General features: G+C 39.2%; 1 protein-coding gene across 6 annotated transcripts in view; it reads right to left on the reverse strand.

Moving 5' to 3' along the window:
• The window catches only part of LOC133652122 (trinucleotide repeat-containing gene 6A protein-like), a 98,970-nt gene that overhangs the window by 2,196 nt on the left and 77,486 nt on the right, over positions 1–19,288 (reverse strand). For 4 of the 6 annotated variants that reach the window (XM_062050529.1, XM_062050527.1, XM_062050528.1 and 1 more), the window contains 13 exons: positions 18,874–19,035; positions 15,413–15,553; positions 13,245–13,361; positions 10,909–11,055; positions 10,738–10,848; positions 9,437–9,611; positions 9,236–9,376; positions 7,732–7,899; positions 7,526–7,666; positions 5,637–5,744; positions 5,337–5,567; positions 2,743–2,813; positions 1,153–1,292 (listed from right to left, as the gene is read on the reverse strand). In XM_062050529.1, coding sequence (XP_061906513.1) covers positions 1,153–1,292; positions 2,743–2,813; positions 5,337–5,567; positions 5,637–5,744; positions 7,526–7,666; positions 7,732–7,899; positions 9,236–9,376; positions 9,437–9,611; positions 10,738–10,848; positions 10,909–11,055; positions 13,245–13,361; positions 15,413–15,553; positions 18,874–19,035 — 1,853 coding nt within the window. The remainder of the gene's footprint in view (positions 1–1,152; positions 1,293–2,742; positions 2,814–5,336; positions 5,568–5,636; positions 5,745–7,525; positions 7,667–7,731; positions 7,900–9,235; positions 9,377–9,436; positions 9,612–10,737; positions 10,849–10,908; positions 11,056–13,244; positions 13,362–15,412; positions 15,554–18,873; positions 19,036–19,288) is intronic. The other 2 variants (XM_062050530.1, XM_062050531.1) reach the window with 2 other exon arrangements.

Raw genomic sequence — 19,288 nt, forward strand, 5'->3', positions numbered from 1 at the left:
GTCCATAGCGTTACAACTCGTATGGATTCTTCACTCGTCACTCCAAGCAACGTGTGTAAGTTTTACAATATAACTAAAACAATTCTCACTTACTAAAGCGTTCCATGTGCGATGTCTGTAGGAGTTTTTTCATAATCGTTATGTAATCAAGATAGCGTCGTTAGCATTAGCTAATATGCTAACATGTTTACGAGTGTCTGGTAGTGTTTTTAACTTACAATGGCATTCTTTTTGTACTGTTTCACTTTCACGTCACCGTGGAGTTATTGAGTCTGTTTAGCTGATTGGAGAGCAAGCTTCCGCAGTTAGTGGGTCCATGACAATGACTTCTGTTTTGTTTGATCATCCGTTTTACTGCCGTGTTACAGACCCCGTTTGGAAACAATTAAGGTATGTAAATAAACATTTACAAAATATTTCTGTGTAAATAACTAATTTCACAACGTATACATCTGCGACTTATAGTCCGGTGCGGCTAATATATAGGGAACATATTTCCTCCCTCTAAAATGTAGTTGGTCTGGCTTATATACCGGTGCGCTCTATAGTCTGGAAAATATGTTACATGTTTTTAAAATGTCGATATTTTCCACAATTACTCGTTATGGTGAATAAAACTTGCTCATCGCTATTAGGAATTAGCTTTGTGTTCATGCTTGTCTCGTACATGAAACAAAAGAAGCAACTAACAAGTCATGTTGTGATCGAAAATACTTTACATTCAATACTAGCGTTAGCTAAATTGCTATCCTTAGCTATCCAACACACAAAGCTACTAATGCTACGTACGATGTAGTTTACGTCATTACCTGCTAAAAGTTTTAATGCTTACAACACACGTTAAGTTTGCAAACAGTCCCTTTCAGTAATTGATTTCTTGAAATAAAACCGGAAACCACCTTTCCTTTGGTGGTATAAGTGTGAGTAGAAGTAGCATCCCTGTTATACGCGTCATTTCATCTCTTTTGTGCAGGCAAAGGAGAAAACATTTTTCAAATGATGTGTGTTACATTTGTAAGTGACTCACCATCACCTTTTGAGGATTAAAGTGGTGTGACAAGGTGAAAAATACTTACAAATGTTCCATGAATAAGGAATGAACCAATGATTTCAAGGCAGCTGTGATAATGTGTCAGGAGGGGAAGTTCTTACATGTGCAGGCTCTTTTGGGCCTTGGCAGCCTCATCCTTGGAGCTGTAGCAGACCACAGCGTTACCGTGCGGCAGGTTGAGGTGGAATGTGATCAGAGGGCCGTGCTGCATACACAGGGTCCTCAGAGTGGAGCCGTCAATCTGGGAGGAAAACCACACTTAGTCTTATTGAAGATGCTCACCATTACAAATAACGATCACATTTAACTGAACACTTTTCTGCTTGCTATGACAGTCTAACACAGGGGTGCCCATTACGTCGATCGCCAGCCAGCCATTAAAAAAATGGACCTAAAATGAGCTATCATCAATCTTCACCAAGACGTAACTTTCGTCACTTGATTGACATTCACACTGCACCCGAGGGTCTTGTGAGATGAAGCTGGCTGCTGCAAGCTCAGTATTAAGAAAAAATGACCGACAGGAAGGCGAGAACAACTTTTTATTTCCACACTCTTGCGCCGTACGTGCCGTCAAAACTCTGAAGATCGACTGCACAGTTCCTATCTTCACAATATAAGTGCTGCTTCATCCTGCCTGCGCTACCAAAATAAGAGTCTCAGAAAACTTGCGTGCACAAGCTAGCAAGCTACGGAGTTTGCCGCCAATGTATTTCTTGTTAAGTGTATAAAAAGGAGTATGGAAACTGGACAAATAAGATGGCAAAAAGCAACCACTTTCATGTGGTATTGGACAGAAAGGAGGAATTTTTTTCTCCTCCATTTTACAATGTGGACGTTATCAGCACTACTGTCTGATTCCAATCAATGCAAGTCATCGGAATCAGGTAATACACCAACTTATATTCTTGTCTTCATGAAAGTGGAACGAAATGAACTGTAAAACTGCATCAATGTACATGAAATAAAGCTGCATCAATAATCGATTTTTAATCGAATTGTAGCTCCTGAGTAGTAATCGTCTCTATTACTTGCTATAAAACCTTTTTCAGTTTTTTAATTTATTGTCAAGATATCGGATCAGGACTCGAAAATCAGATCTGATGCCAAAACAATTGTATTGAGACCGAAAATTTTGATGGGTACATCCCTACACAATAACTAAACAAGTAAAAACTACTATCTACTACTCCTTAAATGCTATGCTTTTTGACCTCAAAGTCCTCTGTCCAGGGAATTAATCCCTGAGTTTGTAAACATTAACAACAAAAAACGATTTTGTGAAAATACAAATATTGATACTAACCTTGGTGTTGACATTACCCATCATTTCTTATTAATATCCAATTATTTTCTGCACTTCCTAAACTTTACTAAGCACTTGAATCTTTGTTGTTTCAAGCTAGTTTAGCGATTAGCATGCCTTCTTGTCTGCTCCTGCTATCTCTTACTCTGTGTGCATGTTCAGCCTCATCCTAAAACATGTAGGAACTGGAGTTTAGTTAATAATCATCAAAACAAAGGAAGCCTCTGTCAGCCGGGGGACCAAAAATAAATACGGTATTCAGCATAAAAGGCATGAATCGGCATAGGCCGATTTCATACTTTTTCACGGAAAACCTCGGATACTGATCGGTGTCCGACGGATAAGCGCATGCATCCTTTGTTGCAGCATATTTTGGGGCGTGTACCTGAGGTGTGAGGTTTTTCAGAACAAGCCATTGAGTTCTCCCTGAGCTGCTGCTGTCGCCCCAACTGGAACCTAGAAAACAAAATACACACGTCATGAAAAAACAAGTGAACAAACTGTTTCATACTTCTTCTCAGAACAGCTGTGTGCGTATGGATTATGGCAAAGGTGACGATACACCTCATGTCAACAAAAGGACTGTTTTTTCACAAAAATTACTTCTTTGGCTCATGTTGATAGAAGCGGACGACCATGTACAGGGTTTCCCCTGAACTGCCAAGATACCTGTGGCGGTGGGGGTGTGGTTATGGGCCATCAGTGTGTGAATGTGTGTGTGTGAATGGGTGAATGTGGAAAATAGTGTCAAAGCGCTTTGAGTTCCTTAAAAAAAAGGTAAAAGAGCGCTATACAAGTACGACCCATTTACCATTTACCATGGGTGTGGTCACCATGACGTCATCAAGTAATTTGCAAAATGATTTGATTTTCTTTTAAAAGGCTAAAAAAAAATTATACATACATTTAAATATACTACATTATATATATATATATATACTTGCAGTGTGTATATTGTACATATTGTTAAGAAGGTGTCTGTTACTACATTATATATATACTTGCAGTGTGTATACAAAACATTACATATTGGTATGAAGGTGTCTGTTACTACATTACATATATACTTGTAGTGTGTATATAAAACATATTACATATTGTTATGAAGGTGTCTGTTACTACATTACATATATACTTGTAGTGTGTATACAAAACATATTACATATTGTTATGAAGGTGTCTGTTACTACATTATATATATACTTGCAGTGTGTATATGTACATATTACATACTGTTATGAAGTTGTCTGTTACTACAATATATATATACTGGCAGTGTGTATATAAAACATTACATATTGGTATGTCTGTCACTACATTATATATATATATATATATATATATATATATATATATATATATATATATATATATATATATATATATATATATATATATATATATATATATATATATATATATGTGTGTGTGTGTGTGTGTGTGTGTAGTGTGTATATTGTACATATTACATACTGGTTTGAAGGTGTCTGTTACTACATTATATATATACTGGCAGTGTGTATATTGTACATATTACATATTGTTATCAAGGTGTCTGTTACTACATTATATATTTACCTGCAGTGTGTATTTTGTATGTATTACATATTGTTATGAAGGTGTCTGTTACTACATTACATATATACTTGCAGTGTGTATATTGTACATATTACATATTGTTATGAAGGTGTCCGTTACTACATTATATATATATTTGCAGAGTGTATATTGTACATATTACATATTGTTATGGTGTCTGTTACTACATTATATATACTTGCAGTGTGTATATTGTACATATTACATATTGTTATGAAGGTGTCTGTTACTACATTATATATTTCATTTCATTTCATTTTTATTTATCTCCTTCATTGATGTGCATCTTTGATAGACAATTATACCACAATTATTCAGTTATACGGTGACACACCAATGCCTGAGAAGGAGCAGGAAGAAGAAAAATCTTATATTTTCCTGCCCCCTTCAACATAATACGTAGTCTTACTTAATGATATATAGTATAAGTATATATATATACAGTGGGGCAAAAAAGTATTTAGTCAGCCACCCATTGACAATCAATGGGTGGCTGACTAAATACTTTTTTGCCCCACTGTATATATATATATATATATATATATATATATATATATATATATATATATATATATATATATATATATATATATACTTGCAGTGTGTATATTGTACTTCTTACATATTATGAAGGTGTCAGTTACTACATTATATATATATACTTGCAGTGTGTATATAAAACCTATTACATAGTTACGAAGGACTCTGTTACTAGATTATATATATACTTGCAGTGTGTATATTGTACATATTACATATTGTTATGCAGGTGTATGTTACTACATTATATATATACATGCAGTGTGTATATACAACATATTACATATTGTTATAAAGGTGTCGGTTACTACATTATATATATACTTGCAGTGTGTGTATTGTACATATTACATATTGTTATGAAGGCGTCTGTTACTACATTATATATATACTTGCAGTGTGTATATTATACATATTACATATTGCTATGAAGGTGTCTGTTACTACATTATATATATACTTGCAGTGTGTATATTGTACAGTTCCCATTTAAGAAGACATGATAAAAACGGTAGATATTGTACGATGACAGCTGATGCCAAGCGTTCTTTAACGAGCTGAATTGCCTTTTCTGACACATTATGATTTTTGTTAAATACAATTACTCATTACCTATAAATAAACTTCTTTATTCAGTTGGTGTGTAAGTTATAAGATGGCCACTTATTTCAAATATTAAAATAACACTGCTATATACAGCACAAACCAAATTCAATAACTGATTATGAATTAAAAATGTTTATATAAAAACTATATCAGACAACAAATTCTAAAAAATAAAAACAAATGGAAGTGTTATTTTAATATTTGCAATTTAAGGTGTGTGTGTGTGTGTCTCACCAGGTGCGTAGTTGGAGTCAGTGGAGCCCCACCCACCCAGCCTCAGGGCGGAGCCATCCCAGCCAGAGGAGGCGGAGCTGGGCTTCTGACTAGTGAGGCCAGGTGGCGGTCTGGAGGGGGCCGCCACAGACAGCGCCTTAGGAGGGAGGGGGACCTTCCACAGCTCGTGGGCCAGAGAGGAGTTAGACACAGAACCAGCGCTGGGAGACCACTTAGACTCACTGGATCTGGCTGCAAGGACAAACAATTTTGACCCCAAGGAAAAATGGTAGAAATCTAAGTTCCAAGAAGAAAGGCTACCTGAAGTGCTTTGTGCTGTACTGGTGAGGGAACCGCTGTGGCTGGAGGCACGAATGGATGACCAGGCACTGTTAGAAGGCATCGTGGTGTTCAGTGATGAGGATGGCCCTGAGCAACACAGAGGGGTAATGAGCCATGGATTTCATGTTCTGTATGGCCCTCAACCAAGGCAGACACTTCTCTTATCTCTCCTGCTTTGCTTCATTGTCTTGCCTCTTGTCCAAGAGCTAAACAATGGAATTGATCAAACCCCCTCTCAACGAAATTGACAAGATCTTCGACGTAAGGACTGTTCCTGTTCTGTAGTCTTGTACAATGTGTGTCTAATCTTAAACGGGTTTGTGCTGAAAAGTAAGTTCTGTTGTACTTGTGCAATGACAAGAAAGAAAGACAGCAAGCTTGTGTTTGGATGGAAGCTGCCAGACCTGACGGAAGGTTTGTTGCTAGACACATGATAGACACTTGGGAGAAGTGGAGGGTCTTGTGCCTGGTGATTCTTTCAGTCAAGGACGTTGAAAACATTTACATATTCAGAATCATAACAGGACATTTGCAGGCCTCAAATTTGTAACTTTTTAAAGTCAAGGCAAATGTTGCCATAAAGGAGGGCTCATATTTTAGGGCACCAAAGCAAACATTATTTTCTTTCGAGCGAGGGGCTCCAAACAATTTCAGGTGACCACCTCTTGAAGCTCATCGAGAGAATGCCAAGAGTGTGCAAAACAGTAATCAGAGCAAAGGGTGGCTATTTTGAAGAAACTAGAATATAAAACATGTTTTCAGTTATTTCACATTTTTTTGTATAGTACATAACTCCACATGTGTTCATTCATAGTTTTGATGCCTTCAGTTACAATCTACAATGCAAATAGTCATGCAAATAAAGAAACCACATTGAATGAGGAGAATATTTGTCCAAAACTTTGGCCTGTACTGTACATGTACATATATACCGTATTTTTCGGACTATAAATCGCTCCGGAGTATAAGTCGCACCGGCCGAAAATGCATAATAAAGAAGGAAAAAAACATAAGTCGCACTGGAGTATAAATCGCATTTTTGGGGGGAAATTTATTTGATAAAACCCAACACCAAGAATAGACATTTGAAAGGCAATTTAAAATAAATAAAGAATAGTGAACAACAGGCTGAATAAGTGTACGTTATATGACGCATAAATAACCAACTGAGAACGTGCCTGGTATGTTAACGTAACATATTATGGTAAGAGTCATTCAAATAACTATAACATATAGAACATGCTATACGTTTACCAAACAATCTGTCACTCCTAATCGCTAAATCCGATGAATCCGTCTCTTATGTGAATGAGCTAAATAATATTATTTGATATTTTACGGTAATGTGTTAATAATTTCACACATAAGTCGCTCCAGAGTATAAGTCGCACCCCCGGCCAAACTATGAAAAAAACTGCGACTTATAGTCCGAAAAATACGGTACATACATCTATATAAATTCTGGAGTAAGAGTTGTCCTGATGCATCCACAAATTTGGAAGATGCTGGCAGCCGTACCCAAAAAGGTGCCACAAATGATTGAAGGATGGCAGCGCTGTGGGCACTTTTGTGGTTTGTGGACTAAAACGCAAACTGGACAACATCTTGTAAAGCGAAATGATGATCAATTTAAGAGCCAGAACGGACAACTGGAATGTGTTTGCTCACCCTAACCAAAACAACCCTTAGGTATCTACAATTGGGCTCCCTCTTGGCAAACACCCCAGTGAGACCACAGCAGCGAAAGAGGCTCTGAATGGCTTCCACCAGTCTTCCTGTCCTATATGTCTGTTCTTGGACAGGTTGTACTGAAAACTCATTCTGTTGTAGGAAAATAAAGTTCTAGTCTTTATTTTGATGTGACCTACCATTGCTCCTGTCCCTGAGGTGGTCTGTGTCACGGACGGTGTTGATGGAGAGGTTATTGATGACACTACCAGGAGTCACGTAAGGGTCAGTCTCAGGGTCAATGTTGGGGTAACCTTTCCAAGGTTCTCCGGGTCGGAATTCTGCGCGCACACACACAGCCGTGAGAACCTATTTGTGGCATGCCGGAATATCCGAGCATTCCTACCTGGGGGCCAGGTGACTGTGTTTCCGTGGGGGAGGGGGGAGTTGGCACGGGGCGGCCAGCCGTCACCCACCGAGCCCATTGATTGGCCGGCGGGACTTAAGGGGGGCGGGCCGGGGGACAGGAAGTCATAAAAGGAGTCCTCCAGACGCATGCCTGACGAAATAGCACCTGTGGGATAAAACCGGAAAAGAGCAGAATGGTCAAGGAGCAGAATGAAGCCCAAAATGCTTTTAGGCAGAAAACTATTCGATTGTTAGCTCTGATTAACACACCAGTTTTCAGCTAGCGATTAGATCCGGAGTTGCCAGCTAGTGTGAGTGTGCCAACAGTCAGCTAGCAATTAGCACGCAAGCAGTTAACCCGCTAGTTGTCAAGTCGCCATTAACACGCCAGTTGTCAGCTAGCAAGGAGAGCAGCAATCGTTAGCTCCGATTGGCACATCAGATTAGTGCGCCCGTTGTCAGCTAGCGATTAACGTGCCATTGACAGCGAGCGGTAAGTGCGCCAAAAATGATTCCCGGGCGCGGCCACCGCTGCTGCCCACTGCTCCCCTCACCTCCCAGGGGGTGATCAAGGGTGATGGGTGAAATGCAGAGAATAATTTCGCCACACCTAGTGTGTGTGTGACAATCATTGGTACTTTAACAATTGTAAGCTAGCGATGAGTGCGCCAATTGTCAGCTGGCGATTAACACTGCAGTTTTCAGCTAGCGATTAGTGCGCTAGTTGTCAGCGAGCGTTAAGTGCGCCAGTTGTCAGCTGGCAATTACCACTGCAGTTTTCAGCTAGCGAGGAATGTGCCAACACTCAGCCAGCAATTAGCACGGTTGCAGTTAACCCGCTAGTTGTCAGGTAGCAAAGAGTGCAGCGATACTTGGCGCCGATTGGCACATCAGTTTTCAGCTAGAGATTAGCGCGCCAATTGTCAGCTTGCGATGAGTGCCGCCAAATGTCAGCTAGCGATGACTGCGCCAATTGTCAGCTAGCGATGACGGCGTAAATTGTCAGCTAGCGATGACGGCGCCTACTGTCAGCTAGTGATGACGGCGCCAACTGTCAGCTAGCGATGACTGTGCCAATTGTCAGCTAGCAATGAGTGCGCCAATTGTCAGCTAGCGATGAGTGCGCCAATTGTCAGCTAGCAATGAGTGCGCCAATTGTCAGCTAGCAATGAGTGCGCCAATTGTCAGCTAGCAATGAGTGCGGCAGTTGTCAGCTAGCGATCGGCGCGCCATTGACAGCTAGCGATGTGTGCTGCAATTTTCAGATAGCGATGAGTGCGGAAATTTTCAGCTAGCGATTAGTGCACCAATTGTCAGTTAGCGATTAACACGGCAGTTTTCTGCTAGCGATGAAGGCGCTAGTTCCCAGCTAGCTACTAGTGACAGTCTACTGTATACTTTGAATATGTTAGTATTGCACAACAACAAGATACTTTTAGAAGCAGTTTCATTTAAGTAGGGTGCTGGAGTCCTACATCATGTAGAGTCAGAGAGTTGCGTACCAGATTTGCTGTTCTGCTCCAGAGGGTCAGCGACCCACAGTTTCTTCATTCTGGACTGGGGTGGCTCTTTGTAGCCCAAAGCTCCACCAGCAGTAGTACCAACACCCAAGTCCAGGGATACATTCAGGTTAGAGTTCAAGCCTGGGGAAGGAGTGGAGGCCATGACATTACAGTTGTATCATTGACATATTTCATACATACTTAAAGGGAAGTTGCTGAAGGATCCGAGAGAGGAAGCATCCTTCTGCAGGTCAGGACTGTTGTGGGGCAAGTAGTTCTCCAGGTACGGTTTCAGGGCCGGGGACTGTTTCAGCAGAGAAGGGTCCAGGTGTCGTGGTGGCTGCATCATGGATGGAGATGAACCAATAGGACGCATCTGAAAAGTAGATGCAGAACATTAAGAAAATACACCCTAATACTTCATTGTAAACCGCTACTTTTTCCTACGCTTTGAATCCTCTGGCTTAGCAAACGGTGATGCTAATTTATGGATTTTAATGTAAATAGTTTTCATTAAACACATGCAAAGACATTGTTTGTGCAATGGGGTCCTCTTGTGGACGAGTTCGCTCACTGCAGGTGCTGCTGGGTGAATGCCTAAAAGTGTTTCTTACCGTTTAAAGCTTTGAACCGCAATTAGAAGTGCCGTTCTGTTTTCCAGTCATCATAGCGTTGCTACTCGTAGGGATTCTTCATTCATCACTCAAAGCAACGTTTGTAAGTTTTACAATATAACTACAACAATTCTTACTTACTAAAGCGTACCATGTGTGATGTCTGTAGGAGAGTTTTCATGCATATTTGCACACGTTTACGAGTGTATAAGTTACCACCCAAAAAAATTAATTTAAATTTTTCAAATTGCTATTGTTCTTTACATTTCTGTAAATTCCAGACTTTCATGTGGACAAAGCTTTGGACCGGAAGTAGAAGTGCCGCTCCGTCTTCTATCCGTTCATAGCACTTCTGCTCATAGGGATTCTTCATTTATCACTCCAAGAAAACGTTTAAGTTTTACAATATAAATAAATCAATTCTTACTTACTAAAGCGAGTGTTTTCATGCATATTTGTACATGCTAAAAAGCATTGTTTACATGAACTAACATGCTAACACGTTTACGAGTGTCTGTGTTAGTGTTATTAACTTACAATGGCATTCTTTTTGTATTGTTTCACTTTCACAAATTCCTCAGTATATTCACCAAAACGTCACCCTGGAGTTATTGAGTCTGTTTAGCTGATTGGAGAGCTAGCTTGCGCAGCTAGTGGGTCCATGACCATGACTTCTGTTTTGTTTTATCAGCCGTTTTACTGCCGTGTTACAGACACCCTTTGGAAACAATTAAGGTATGTAAGTAAACATTTCAGTGTAAATGTATACTCCTATCTGAGGCTTATAGTCTGCTGCGGCCAATATATGGAAAAAAAGTGTTCTAAAATTTAGTGGGTGTGGCTTACATCGTCCGGGAAAGTTGGTATATTGAGTGGAGAAAAGCAAACCTGTTCAGGCGGTCGTCCCACAGGCATGACTCTCTGGCTCTGAGCCTTCTGCTGCTGCTGCTGCTGCTGCTGCTGCTGCTGCTGCTGCTGCTGCTGCTGGAGGAGAAGACGCTGCACAGGGAAAATGTAAATGAGCACACAATCTAAATGTTTTCATCCTTTGGTAATTACCTGCAGCTGGTTGAGCTGAGACAGCTGGCTGAGTTGGTTGAGTTGGTTGAGTTGGGAGAGTTGGTTGAGCACAGCAACCTGCTGAGGGCCGAGCAGAGGGTTGAGGGCTCCATTGCCTCCTGGGTATTTCAGCAGGGATGGAGGCACCTGAGAACATGCGTGTTTACTTTTAGTTCTCATCTTGAGCCAGTAGCAGCGTCACAAGGGGAACTACACCTCTCATTACCAATCCTTATATGAGACATGTTTTTATTTTCTATGCATTTTAAGTCTGCAAGTAGCTAAAAATGAAGATCATGGGTGAACACTATTCCCCATGAAGTCCTGATCCGCATCCTACATGTTTGTTATGTTACACTGCAGAATATAAGAACGTACATGTATATAAGAATATACATGTACGTTAATATAATACATTAACAATATATTTTTTACATAAACTGCAAAAAAAATAATTTTACATTTACTTTAAAAACTGGCAGCTCAGTCACCAGAATTTTACAGTGAAAGCAGTGGGTTTTTTACAGCATATAAAAAATTGAATAAATGGAATGGAGAAACAATACCAGTTTTTAATGGTAAAATTCAAGCAACAGAGCTGCCTTTTTTTGTTTACATTAAAAAACAAACAAAAAAACATTAAAACAACAAGATTTTACAGTGTCTTACTATATATGGAAAAAACCAGTACCAAAGCAGATTTTATGCTAAAAAACTCAGTCGGCGGAATTTAACCGTAAAATCTATTGTCGATTTTACAGTCTGCAATTTGATTGATAATTTGTTTTAAAATCATAAGTATGGTATTTATCTTTATTTTAACAAAAAATATTTTTTGAATACAGGATAATATAATATTTTGATAACATTGCATTATAAAAAAATATGCAATTGCATGCAGTACATGATTTTTTATGTCAAAAGGGAAAGAACAAATATATTTAGTGAGATAAGATTAAGCATTTTATTAACGCTTATTATTTCCAGGCTTTCATGGACCACATAAAATAATGTGGCGGGCAAGATTTGGCCCCCGGGCCTTGAATTTTTCACATGTGTGTTACAGCCTTATTCCAAAATGGAATACATACATTTTTGACCTGAAAATTCTACACAAAATACCCCATAATGAGAATGTGAAAAAATATTTTTTTTTATGTTTGGCAAATTGATTAAAATGTAGGTAAGTATTGACAACCTTTGCTCCATACTTGATGCACCTTTGGCAGCAATTCCAGTGTTTTTGAATATGATGCCAGTAGCTTAGCACGCCTATCTTTGGGCAGTTTTGCCCATTCCTCCAAGGCTGTAATCGCTGCCAACAAAGTATTGAACAAAGGCTGTGAAAACGTGTGTACAGGTGATTTTTTTAAACTTTTTTTAGTTGTAATACTTTTGCAAAATAAAACCTTTGGAGATTGTCATTATGGGGTATTGTGTGGAGAATTTTGAGGGCAAAAATGAATTTATTCCATTTTAGAACAAGGCTGTAACATAAAATGTTATCCTTTCCGGATGCAGTGTACATCCAAAAAGTGCCAACAACACCCCATTTACATGTTGTAACCTGAATATTAGCAATGTTGTTATTATAAGTGCTAACGCAGACAAACAATTTTTAGCGGCACATTGTCACAGAGAGCTAATTAGCTTATGCTGCTATATTGAGATATTGAGCTGCTGCATCGCCTCTGAGTTGGTGAAAGTTAACTCTAGATTATAAATCATGTCTCTCACCTGGATAGAAGAAGGTTGTGGACATAAACCCACAAGTTGGTCCACTTTGACATCCAACTTAGACCCGGAGATGGCCAGAAAGACACGAAAAGACGCTAGTCTTTCTAACCCTTTGTGAGGATTATGATGAATTGTTGATATAAAGGGGAAGATATAAACATCCCATCAGTCTTTATCCCAGTGAGAGCAGACATTGTACAGTTAGTGATTGTTTTATTATGTTTATAGTTTGCTCAGCATTTAGCAATACTGCTACATGATGCTTAGTGTTTGTTGTTGCAGGGAATAGCAAATGTTGTGATGTGTCTGTGAAATTATTATTAGCCAAAAAAGTAAATATTACAAGTTATGAATATTGGAGGCAATTGATGTTTTTAAAGAGTGTTTTATAGGGGAAATAGAGCGACTCCCCTTGGCTCCATTGTTAGTTGACTTTTGCTAACATTTATTTATGATTTAGAATGCATGGAAATAATTAAAATATGTGTTCTTGTCTTAGATAAGGATTGTGAATGAAAGTGCAGTTCCCCTTTAAGTCTGTAATCTATCTTGGTATGGTAAGAAAGGCCACTAGATTTCAGGGCTTATGGGTGGTATACCTGAGGGGGGAGGATGGGAGGAGGCACTTGGTTACGGTAGTTAGGATGCGGGAGCTGTGAGTGCAGTCCACCACGACCTTGTGCTAAGCTGCTGCTACCCAACATTGAGTTTACATTCTAGGCACACAAAACAGGAAGAAGACTTTGTCATAACAGAAAACAACTCCAAAAAACAGTGGAAACTAAACATCTCGTTATTCATCGTGAAATACTTCCTTTGGGCTGGTGTCGCCCAAACACTAATCCTCTGATAATTAAATGATTTCATACTAGGGCCTATTTCGATTAAAAGTATAATTACTTTTAACCAAGCATCTCTACTAACAACTAAAGAAACCAAGTTCAAAATAGTGAGTAAATAAAGCAAATTAAATAAGCACAGTAACAAAACATTACATGCTTTCAAATAAAAGAAAACACACAGTTATAACCCTGAATTCTGAACTATAAACCACTACTTTTGTCCAACGCTTTGAACCCTGTGGCTTATAAAAGAGCGCGGCTAATTTATGAATTTTTCCTCGCTGACGGCCATTATGTTTTCTGTTTAATAGTTTCCATTGAACTCAAGCAGAGACACTGAAAAGGTGTGTTATTCTTTGTGCTATGGCACCATCTTTTGGACGAGTTCACTCACTGCAGGTGTTGCGGGTTGAAAATGTACTTCCCTTTTTTTTTTTAGAAAGCTTTCGATATTTGAGACAATACCGCCATCTTTTGATGTGCCTTTGTTATGGTCGTTCGCAGTAGAGGTGCTAGCATATTAGCTAATGCTCAGATATCACACCTTTGCGCACAGCCGACGTGCTTGCACCGTAGCTCCGGTTCCTTTTTTATTAACCAGAGGTAACACAAGCTGGTGAATAGATTCAACAGAAGAGCCGACCATCAGCCGCTGCAGTGCAAACTGCTAAAGCTAACAAATACAAATAAAAGATACAAACTCTCAACTGTATGACATTATTAAAGTTTTTTTTAAGAAACGCATTAATTACTTTCCCTAGTAATTACATGTAATAAAAAGTAATTACATGAACAAATACATTACTTTTGTGGTTAAGTAACTCATCACTTTAATTATTTTTAAAAAGTAATTTGAGAACACCTGTAGTAACAGTTTTGTGGTGTTACAACTAAAAACTTGGTTTAAAATACAGTTATATATTGTGTACCGTGATGCAACCTAAAAATACTGAGATATCAGCTTTGGTCCATATCGCCAAGCCCTGCCTTGAACTAAAAATAAAACCGTCCACAGCGTTTCTACTCGTATGGATTCTTCATTCATGACTCTAAGCAACGTCTGTAACTTTTACAATATAACTAAAATAACTCTTATTTACTAAAGCGTCCCATGTGTGATGTCTGTAGGAGTGTTTTTATGCATATTTGTACGTGCTATCATAATGTAATGAAGCTAGCGTTGTTAACATTAGCTAATATGCTAACACATTAACGAGTGTCTGTTACAACAGAACTGAATTTTCTGTAAATTCCAGACTTTCAAGTAGACTAAGGTTTCAACCGGAAGTACGAGTGCCGTTCTGTCTTCTAGCCGTCCGTGGCATGTTTACTCGTATGGATTCTTCATTCAACAATCCAAGCAACGTTTGTAAGTTTTATAATATAACTAAGACAACTCATACTTACTAAAGCGTCCCATGTGTGATGTCTGTAGGAGTGTTTTCATGCATATTTGTACGTGCCTGCGTCGTTAGCAAATATGCTAATACATTTACGAGTGTTTGTGTTAGTATTATTAACTTACAATGGCATTCTTTCAGTTTAGTAAATTCACCAAAACATCACCATGGAGTTATTGAGTCTGTTTAGCTGATTGGAGAGTGAGCTTGTGCAGCTAGTGGGTCCATGACCATGACTTGTGTTTTGTCTGATCAGCCGTTTTTCTGCCGTGTTACAGACACCGTTTGGAAACAATTAAGGTATGAAAATAGATATTAACAAAATAATTTTGTGTAAACTTATTTCACAACATATATATCTGTGGCTTATAGTCCGGTGCAGATAATGTATGGAAAATTATTTTTTCTTCTCACATTTAGTGCGGCTTAAATACCGGTGGGCTGTATAGTTGGGAAAATACGGTAGTTTGCATGAGTAAAAGTTGTGTTAACATGGCAGACATACGAGACATCGCCCACACTCACCTGCCGAGAAACACCAGGACTAGAGTGGGCAGGAGATGTCCCAGAGTGGTGACATGGGGCAAGCTGAGCACAGTTGGAAGGGGAAATGCTCATGCTCTGACTGGAGCAGTGCTGGTCAGAAGCAGGGAGGGAAACCGACAGCTGCAGAAGCAAGGCCAGGTGCACAGCAGACGGACGGCAAGCACAGTGGGTAAAGTGGGAGCAGGGGAACGGGGGGAGAAAGTCGTTAAGGAGCGGGGTGGAGACTTTCAAGCTAAAATCTTGTAGGACCAAGGTGAGTGTCAAGCAAGCAGCAATGAGTGGAAGAGCAGCAAAGCATTAACGCTGACATAGCAAAAACTGAGGCTGGGCGATAAAACCATATGAATATATGAATATATATCGCAATAGATATGTAATCGATATCGTAATCAAAGAAAAAAAACAAGCAATGTAGGAAGTGATCGCAGATAACAGCCTGTCAGGTAACAGTATCAACTATCAAGTTTGCTTGATTCTCTGCATGGAGTAAGAAGAGAAAGTCAAAATTAAGAAATTGTAGATAAGAGGAAAATTCACCTGGACAGTTTTTGGATGTTTTCAAAGGGACCGTAGTCAGACCAATGTGGTCTGTAAATGATGCAAGGCAAGAGCGCTAATACCACACCACCTTAGCTCACCCTTTAGAGCACAGCTGTAACTTCCTGCCACTAAACCTGCAAAAAATAGTTCTCAGGTTTCTCTATGTTTACATTTTCACACTTTGCACTATTTTCTTACACTTTATGAAGCATTTCTTACATATTCCTTATTTTTAAGAGATTACTGTTAAAATAGCTGAGGGATTATAATCAGAAGATGGTTATATTTCAAAATAAAATATATTATCCTCCTGCTCCAGATTTTCCATAGGTCATAACAAATGTCAATAATTATTGATATAATCATAATATTTAAATAATTACTGAATAACAGAAATATATTTCCATAGTTAAATCACAGGGCAAATTAATGTTACACAGACGGAACATCCTGGCACTAAAGCTGCAGAAAGTAGTTTTCAGGTTTCTCTATGTTTACATTTTCACACTTTGCACTATTTTCTTATACTTTATGAAGCATCTCTTACATATTCCTTATTTTTAAGAGTTTATTGTTAAGTGTTCAATGTGATTTTACTATTTTGTTTACATTGAGTGTTTTCTATGCTTGTGTTGACAGTTCCTTTCTGCCTTGATAGCTGAGGTATTATAATCACAGGAAAATTACAGTAAATTCCTTTTTCCTAGGCTTCGAACCCTGCAGCTTATAAAACGGTGCGGCTAATTTATGGCTTTTTCTTCGCTGACGCCGGCAATAAAATAGTTAGAAAAAACACAAGCAAACACTCTGAATAGGTGTTATTGTTTGTGCTATGGCGCCATCTTTTGGACGAGTTTGCTTACTGCAAATACAATATAACGGCGTGGCGAAGTTGGTAGAGTGGCCGTGCCAGCAATCGGAGGGTTGCTGGTTACTGGGGTTCAATCCCCACCTTCTACCATCCGAGTCACGTCCGTTGTGTCCTTGGTCAAGACACTTCACCCTTGCTCCTGATGGGTGCTGGTTAGCGCCTTGCATGGCAGCTCCCGCCATCAGTGTGTGAATGTATGTGTGAATGGGTGAATGTGGAAATACTGTCAAAGCGCTTTGAGTACCTTGAAGGTAGAAAAGCGCTATACAAGTATAACACATTTAACTAAAACAATTCTTACTTACTAAAGTGTCTAAAGTGTGATGTCTGTAGGAGTGTTTTCATGCATAATTGTACATGGGAGAGTGGCCGTGCTAACAACCTGAGGGTTCCTGGTTCGATCCCCAGCTTCTATCAGCCGAGTCACGTCCGTCGTGTCCTTGAGCAAGACACTTCACCCTTGCTCCTGACGGGTCGTGGTTAGCACCTTGCATGGCAGCTCCCGCCATCAGTGTGTGAATGTGTGTGTGTGTGTGTGTGTGAATGGGGAAATAGTGTCAAAACGCTTTGAGTCTGTGTTACTATTATTAACTTAAAATGGCATTCTTTTTGTATTGTTTCAGTTTCACAAATTCCTCAGTAAATTCACCAAAACATCACCATGGAGTTATTGAGTCTGTTTAGATGATTGGAGAGCTAGCTTGCGCAGCTAGTGGGTCCATGACAATGACTTCTGTTTTGATTGATCAGCCGTTTTACTGTGTCTTACAGACACCATTTGGAAACAATTAAGTATGTAAATAAACATTTAGAAAATATTTCTATGTAAATAGAGGTGGGGAAAATAATTGATTTTTAGATGCAACGCAGTTCGGACTAGTAAACGTCAATAATCGATGTATTTATTGTTAAAAAAGTAATGCAGGCCGTTCTAAAATGCGTCTGACTGCAGCGATCCACCTCTCTGAGAGATGCGACAAGCTCCTTTATTTTAGGGAACTTATGTTCAGGGTTACACACATTTCCATTAATTTTATAAATGTAACGAGAATTAACACTTATTTAGAGAAACGAAAAAAAAATGTAAAGCTGCATCAATACACATTAAAGATGCATCAATAATCCAATTTTAATCAAATTGTAGCTCCTGAATCGTAATCGTAATGGACTTGTGATGTGATGATCCGTTGCCCGGATCATGTTTTGTTTTAGTCTAAAACTCCCTTAGTTCTGTTTCAGCACCCCTGGGTTTGTGTTTCTTGGTTGCCATGGGTGCTGATTATTTTCACCTGCCTCTGATTAGTGTTTGGGACGCTCACCTGCTCCCAGACAATATTTAGGGAGCTATTTATTCCTGCCTTTCGCCACACTCGGTTATCCTAGCTTCTCGTTCCTGTGCTTAGCTCTACCCTAGCTTCCCGTGCAATCGGGACGCTTTTCTGTTCCTGTTTTCTTGCCAGATTTATGAAAATAAAAATTTTTTCCTACCTACACGCTGCTTCCGGAGTTCCGTCTGCATCTTGGGGAAACGATCCACGCTGTAACACGCGAGGTGCCCAAAGATTCCCACCTCTAGTAAATAACTAATTTCTCAACGTATATATCTTATAGGCCGTTGTGGCTAATATATGGGAAATATAGATTTTGACTTCTAAAATTTAGAGGGTGTGGCTTATATTCTGGTGCATTTCAAATAAAATGTTACATTTGATATATTTTTCTCCTTATTTTCCATAAGTCATTAAAAATATCAATAATTATTTATATTAAACACTGGTATCGTGATACAGTTTTCAGCCGTATCGCCCAGCCCAAACAAAAACCAAAAGCTTTTCGTAAGAGAACGAGAGGATGAATTTCTAAGTACAAAAAATAAATCTGCTTGAAAGAAAAATGGGTGGAGTAGTGTGTTAGATCAGCCACAGGGGGGCGCAGTGAAGTGCTAGCAGGAAACATGTCCAACAATGATGGAATCTCTCTTGATACCCATTCTTTGGAACAATTCCTCACAGGTCTTTGTCTGTTTTACCTTGTCATAATAGGAGCTGCGATCCATGGTGGACTCTTTGGGGAGCTGGTGTTGAGACCCGGGGATCTTGGCCATCATGCCATTAAAATCTCCCATGGAGTCCATGCGCTTGTCCTGCACCATTCCTGCCCCACTTTTCATGCAGTCATCAGGAGAGTCTCGCTGTGGAAGGACAACATATTCATGAGAAGAAACTGTAAACACAAACATTGGTTGGTTTATAAATAGAGATCAAAGTGTTGGGAGTCAATTATTAGTCAATTAAAGCCACTCCTGTCTGCAGTTCCCATACTGCGTCTGACTGGCCATGAAAAAAACGGGCGAGGATGAACAAATTGTCAGTCTGGATAGGCTTACGAAAGAATAGGGGAATAAATACCATAAATTCCAGACTGTAAGTCGCAATTTTTTTCCT

This window comes from Entelurus aequoreus, linkage group LG06 (genome assembly GCF_033978785.1).
Source record: "Entelurus aequoreus isolate RoL-2023_Sb linkage group LG06, RoL_Eaeq_v1.1, whole genome shotgun sequence".
Lineage (NCBI taxonomy): Eukaryota > Metazoa > Chordata > Actinopteri > Syngnathiformes > Syngnathidae > Entelurus > Entelurus aequoreus.